This window comes from Antrostomus carolinensis, unplaced genomic scaffold, assembly GCF_000700745.2.
Source record: "Antrostomus carolinensis isolate BGI_N321 unplaced genomic scaffold, ASM70074v2 scaffold11364, whole genome shotgun sequence".
Taxonomy (NCBI): Eukaryota; Metazoa; Chordata; class Aves; order Caprimulgiformes; family Caprimulgidae; genus Antrostomus; species Antrostomus carolinensis.
The window spans coordinates 1,528-8,721 of NW_010308704.1; the positions used below are offsets into that span (position 1 = coordinate 1,528).

A 7,194-nucleotide genomic window follows, 5' to 3' on the forward strand; every position below is an offset into this window, starting at 1 on the left:
AAAAAAAAGCAAGTCATAAGTCCTCAAACTATCCCTAACTCCCCAAGTGCATAAAATAACCCTCAGAAAAGTCTCCAGTCTCACTCAAGATCTCCTGCCCTACTTGCTTCAATTTTAAATGTATCTCAAGTTGTTTCTCTACCCTGATTCAAAACAATTCCTACCTTTGCCACAAGCATTCAGAGCAATATAATTACTCCCAAGATAACAGCTGCAGCAGGAGAAGCTTCATCATTTGAGTACCTTAAAGAATGTATTAAGATCCTATCTCAAAATTTCATCTCCTACCTCACAAGACAGACATCAGTATCTCTCTTCAAAGGCACACATTTTACAGAATCAGGACTTAAGAACATCATCATACATACTGGAAAAACATTCTTCCTGCTCTACTGCAGGCATCTATAGTCCTGCCAGCCACTGCCACCACCACATTCAAGAACTATAATGAACTTCTCACCTACAGAGAAATTGTGGCTTTCTCCTAAATACACATACACATAAAAACTCCTCAGATGGACAACTGAAAACCAAATCTGAGGCAGTTATAATCAAATAATGTTTTTATTCTGGCAGCACTTCCAGCATTTTGCTGAAAGGAGCTCAGGTGATCATTTTTCAATAGAAGCATGACAAGTCTAAAAGTAACTAAGCTGAATTAACAATTACAAATCTCTCATTTTGCTTCTGTTAGCAAATTCAAGATGCAAAAGTCTCCATACCAGCTAAAAGCAAACCACTAAGCAGGAAAGCCTCTGCTTGACAAAGATCACTGAAGAAACACAAAGTGGGTACACAACTATTAGCCCAGGAACCTCTCTGCAGGTTGGCAACATACTTCAGTCATTAGACACTTGAATGATCCTGAGTAGAGGCACATTACACAAGACAATGATGCTCAGTCTATGCTTGGAGGAACAAATCCCCGTCTCATACAGAAACCTCCACTTACCTGGCACAGCGAACCCAGTTGATGTGTTGACTAAGTGAGAATAGAAACTTCTGCCTGTGAACTGTCCACACTTTGACTGTTTTGTCATCAGAAGCTGTAACTAAGGACTGGCCATCGCTGGAGAAATGAACACTTCTTACAGTTGCTGTATGAGCCTTGAAGACAGTAGATTCTCCTTTGCTATATAGAAGAAAAAATACTTTAAAACTGCACAACAGGACAGCAAAGATATTACACACCTGAAAACAAAAGGTTCTGTGTGCTAAGCAGTGCTATCAACCACCATTTCCACGGGAACTGTATGTGCTTAGGGTTAGGAAGATAATACTGATCAACCCCAAACAAACTCATGCTTTGTGAGCTATACAGAACACACAGCTAAAACCAGTTGTTCCAGTCCAACACTGGAGCCCAATCCAAACAGGAAACAACTTATGTTTGCTCTAAAGGGGCAAAAATGCTATTTTAATTTGTGCAACCATTTAAACAACACGTATGAGAACATCAGTATAAAAAGATGCTGGGATTCTGTGCTGTTACCAGATCCTGCAGGGCAGGTGAGGAGGGAGGTAAGTGTTTTCAGAGCCAAGAGGGCAACTACCTCACAGCTACCCCTGTAACAGCCCATACTCCAGCTGAACGCTTCCGGTGCAGCATCACACAAGAAATAATTGGGGGCCTACAAGAAAGCTGGGGAGGGACTTTTCATAAGGGCAGTTAGTGACAGAACAAGGGGAAATGGGTTTAAGCTGAAAGAGGGGAGGTTTAGATGAGATATTAGGAAGAAGTTCTTCACTGTGAGGGTGGTCAGACACTGGAACAGGTTGCCCAGAGAAGCTGTCACTGCTCCTCCCTGGAAGTGTTCAGGGCCAGGCTGGATGAGGCTTTGAGCAACCTGGTCTAGTGGAAGGTGTCCCTGCTGCTGGCAGGGGGGTTGGGACTGGATGAGCTTTAAGGTCCCTTCCAACCCAAACCATTCTATGATTCTATGAAATAACACGACTCAATTCAGTGTGCCTGATGTTGTACAACATTGAGCAAGCTCCTGTTAACACAACCAGGCAAGACAAAAGACAAGATATTGTTAACTCTTCTTTACCCCTCTTTTTCAAATAAACACAAGAGGCATTCTCCTGGCAAATAAACACAAGGCATATTTAGAGATACAACAGATATATGGGACTATTGTCACAAAATACATCTCCAGCATGTACTGTACTCACAGAAGATCAATATTCACAGGCAGAAGAGAAAGATGTGATGGTTTGCTCCCTTCTCCATTAGGATTTAACAGACTTTATACTGAGGCTGAGGACTACTAAAACTACCAAAAATGTAAAGGGCAAAAAAATCAAAATACTACACACGCTCCAGCAATATTCCCTCCCTCCTCTGAAAAGGTCAGAGCCACCTAGCTTTATTTAATTCTTCATCTGACAAAAGGCAAGAAACAGTAAAGGTTACTTCTCAGGGAAGTGTTCTTTCTGTCCAAAACCACAGAGAACCCCAAGTCTGATAAAAACTCATGTAGAAACATGAAATGACAAAATTCTGTCAACATGATTGATAAAAAACCCCAAAGACAGAAATCCACACACCATGGTAGCATTAACTACTTCAGTAACATATCACCCCTGAAAGGGTCTGCAAGTTTTCACATTCCTTGGAAATAAAGTCCTGGCCCACAGACTATAAGGCAGCTTCTCCCTCTCTTTTTAATGACAGTTCAGAACTGGCTGAAGGTCCCAAATCTGATTCAACCTCAGTGCTTTTTTTTTTTGTTCTAGCTAGATAAGTACTGGCAACTGCTTTTCTGCAACTTGGCTGCAAAAACTTCTCATTACTTGTGGCAAGATTAAGTCTTCAAGTAGAAGTTCTTCAGTGCTCTCTTGTTTGTGTTGTATTTCAATTAAGTGTTCCTTGCTAAAGGCCTATCACTTAAAACAATGCATCAGAGTGAAACAAGAAGTTACGAGGTCTCTCAGCCAATGATTGTCAAGGATTTGACAAGTGTTAATGAGTTCAGGCAACTAAATCCTCTACTCAAAAATAGAAACTTCATAGTTACACATTCAGACAGTTAAGGTATTGAAAGGGTAAGTAAATTCTTATTAATCATATGCAAGGTCACAAAAAAGTCAATACACAATGCAAATTAGTCTTATCTTAGTAATATACCAACATTTACCATCAGTGGAACACAGAGTTACTAGTTTCAGACCAAGAAAACATTAAAGGCACCTAACAGTTTTGTGGACCACAGCAAGAACACAAGCTATAACCTCCCTCCTGCTCACAGAACAGGCATCGCCACCACCAAACCCCAGCTTGTGTTTCAGCACCTTGTTTAACAGAGAGAAGCAAAGGATCCATTTGTTAGGAGGAAAGACAGACTCGGGGAGGAAGGGGAAGAAAAATCCTACAGTTCACCACTGATGGGTTACATCAGTGACTCATTTTATTAGCCTAGAAAGTTAATACTGAATTTAAGCTTTGCAAATGATTTTAGGGTTTTTTTCCAATACAATTTCAAGACCAAATTACCTCTCCTCTGTCAGAGCCGCTACTAAAAATGATTCTTCTGTCCTTCAAAGAGATCCCAGTCTCATAGCTGGAGAACCACTATCTAGAAGTAAGTAGAAATCCCAATTCATAGTTAAAAAACAAAAAGAGAGACAGAGGGAATAGACACTTACACACTGGGAATCCATAAACGGACTGTTTTGTCTCTAGAGCCTGAAGCCACTAGGTGACCAGATGGTGAAAACTGAACACACATCACTGCATCTTTGTGGCCCACGAAGCGATAGGCTCTCATCTGAGGTCTCATACTCCAGATCATCAGGCACGAATCCATTGAGCCACTTGCTGAAATAAAACAAAAACAAAACAAAACTTGCATTAACTCTCTTCCAATTACACTGAAACTCCATTTGACACTCAGTTCACCATTACAGCAATCTCAAGCCCATTGCCCTTTAAGCTTCACCAATGTATTGCATGCTGCATATTTCACTTGTAATTCAAACAAAACAAAGTCACACATTGCCTTGGAATGACAATTCTACTTCCAAGAGTCAGTTCATGCAACAGCTGCAGAGGCAAAAGCCACACAAGTCAGAAAACTTGTTCCAAATAAAGACACAGTAAGGAAACATATAGAAGGTCTGTGGATGAAGGTTCTTCACTTTTTTATTGGGAAGCAGAGGTAACTATCAGCTGCATCAGGCTAAATAACAGGTAACACACTACACAGTAAGCAGAGAAGCCCTGTGTGTTGGTGACTTAAAGGCAACCCAGCTACATCTCCCTCCAACACCTTGTTGCAAAACGTTGATCAAAGCCAGCTCAGCAGTTCTTAACATTACATGAAAAAAACAGGCTTGCAAAACAATTAGAGCAGAATTCAGTTTGCTCTTGGCAGGAGAGGTCAGCAGGACTTGATAGTAGTCATGAGAGGCTTTAAGGAACTATGGATGGGGTCCTTCCATCTGGTCACACGCACTCTTGCCTACTTCTATACTCACCTGTGGTATAAAAAAAACCAACCAGCCTTCTGTTTCACAGTCACTTCAACACAAAAATAAATACTCATCTATTTTCTTGCTACTGATTTGGGATTAATATATACCCATTTCAAATAGGATCATTCATTATGCCTGTCACCCAGGGGGAAACAAAAAACTTACATATCTGTCAGTTCAGTTGTTGGTTTTGTACTTCAGATCAGCAACATATTTCCTCAGGGATATAAAAATTTAAAGGGAGACAACTGTGTAAAAGTAGATTGAGCACATGGCCTAGTGTCAAGAGATTTGAACGTTAGTCATAACTACACTAAGTCATTGTCTGTCAAGGACATTAAGCTGCAATATCCCCAGGACCAATGTTAAAAAAATTGAAGGAAAATAATGCTCTGACATCTCAATAAAGCACTTTAGTATGATAGTGCTTATTTGCAACTCGCTTCTAATAATTGCCATCATTACTGGACGGGGCACGCAGCCTAATGAAATAAAGAGACAGAGTCTTCTAGGTTTGGTTAGTTGTTCTGGAGAGTAGAAATGGGGAAAAAGAACTTTAGAATCTCATGAGAGTCAAGTACATATGACTGACCTAACAGTACCACATAAAAAAAAATCCTTAGAATTTGTTCCCTTTCACATGTGATCTAATTTAATAAAAATATCAATAGGAACACTTTCATGGTCTAGATGGAGGCAAAGGTCCCTGTACTAATTGTGAAAAGCCATTCAAAAGCAATACTAAGTTACATTCAGAGCACCCTTGCTAAACAGAGATCTGCACTGACTGGATAGAGTAAACAGAATCATGGACACAGAGCAGAATCAACTCTTGCACTGCAACCAAAGATGCATGAAGTGGAAAGGAAAAGACAGTAGATAAGAATAAGAACAGCAGCAGGGAGGGAGGGAGGAAGAGGGTCCAAGTATAATTTGATTCATTTTAATTTCCTCACCATTTCCAGAGCATTCTGTAGCTTGCAAGATCCAGAACAGGATTCTCACCTGCTACACTGATGCATTTCTATTTATTCACATCTATTGCACCCACTGCCTACCATGTCCATGTCCTCAAACTGTCATTTCTGCCTTATCTTCTCTGTGAGCCAAAGCAACGTCCCCCATTGTCACACAGACTGAATGGTAACTTCACTAAGAGCCAAAAACCCTCCTGGTTCCTACTGAAGGCACACGCTGCAATAGGCTACTGAACAACTAGGACACAGCCTCGGCATAACACCACAGGCAGCTGTCTGAAGAAGAGAAAAGGAAGATGGAGAAAAAAAAGTAAAGTTTTACCTTAAGTTGACTGCATGGTAAAGCAAGGTACATGCAACAATAACCAACAGTAGATGTCACTAAAGCCTTAGAAGGATACACACAACGTGCCACTCCTATGGGTCAACAACAGGAGTTTTTCCCAAAGCACAGAGAAATGTTCATCCTGAAATTCCCCAAAATCTGGTAATCACAAAAATAAGTTCTTTGCTCTTGCAGAGTTCAGTACCTCCAGTGCTCCCTCCACTTAACTAAAGGAGAGAAGCTCCTCCTGTATAACCTGGCCATCGAAACACTGAGAGATGATTTACCCAATTGCTTCTTATTGATACTGAAGTCCACACTAGTGACAGCATCTCTGTGGCCTTTGAAGTGCCTCTCCAGGGATGGATCTTCCTAGAAGACAACAACATTCAGATGCTATAGATTAAGAACCATCTCTACACAATAAAACCCCCTTATTTCTATGATGAGCTAACCAAGCCACATATTCATCCCACAAAAGCCAGGTAGAAATATGACCATTGTGCAACACAAAATGTTAATTTCACATGTATTGACAAACTTTAAGAGGCAAGTTATCCAAGCTGATAAGCCCTCTGGATCTTAGGTGACTCAGGTGAATCGTATGTGCATTTTTACAACATGCTGCTGGTGCAGGGACCTCAAAGCTGACTTTGGAGCAGATCAGCCATGTTGATGACCACCTGAGCAGGCCATCAAGCTCAGCTTTGCTCTGACAGCTGCTCATCTCAGCCAGGGGTAGCCAAGAGGCAACTATTTGCACAGAAGGGACAAATTTGCAAGACTTAACACACCTGTCAAAACAGACAGGTGGTATCTGAACTGCAGCAAAGCAGACTGACTCACTACTGTTCCCCTACAGCAGGGGAACACAGCATGTCTCTACACAGCATCAAAGGCCAAACAAAGCCTGAGGTCAGGCAAAAAACAAACAAACAAAACCAAAGCCACAAGGAGAGAACCATTACAAGAGGTTGTAACAGTTGAAAATTGGTCAGACTTCAGAGCAGGCTGATCAGCCTTCAGTCCCTATTCTCATACATAGCCTCTGCCTCCCTGGCAACCCCCACCACTGCCTGCCCCCCGCTATCCCCAAGCACCGGCCAGCTCCCTTGCCGACCACAGGACCCTCCTAGGCTGGGGGGACCCTGCTAGGGGTCTACTCCTCCTGAGAACCTGACCACAGCCCCAACCAGCTCAAACATGCACCCAGCCCCAGAAGAACACGGCCGACCTCCCCTCACAACACTCAGCACCAGCAGTCCCCAGACCCAAAGCTCCCCCACCTGCACCAGCCCCACACCCTAACAGCCTAGAGGTGCCCCCACACTCAAACACGAACCCCTTGCAGCTGCAACAGCACCCCAAGGCTCAGGGCTGGCCTCTTGAGCGTTAAGCTCTCCCTCAAACCCAACT

At 42.2% G+C, this 7,194-nt stretch overlaps 1 protein-coding gene across 1 annotated transcript in view; it reads right to left on the bottom strand.

The window, feature by feature from the left end:
• Nucleotides 1-6,145, bottom strand: part of POC1A (POC1 centriolar protein A) — a 6,400-nt gene extending 255 nt beyond the window's left edge. The window contains exons 1-3 of the mRNA XM_010165859.1: nt 6,066-6,145; nt 3,649-3,820; nt 953-1,132 (exon numbers count right to left, since the gene is read on the bottom strand). Coding sequence (XP_010164161.1) covers nt 953-1,132; nt 3,649-3,809 — 341 coding nt within the window. The 5' untranslated portion in view covers nt 3,810-3,820; nt 6,066-6,145. The remainder of the gene's footprint in view (nt 1-952; nt 1,133-3,648; nt 3,821-6,065) is intronic.
• Between the last annotated feature and the right edge of the window lie 1,049 nt (nt 6,146-7,194).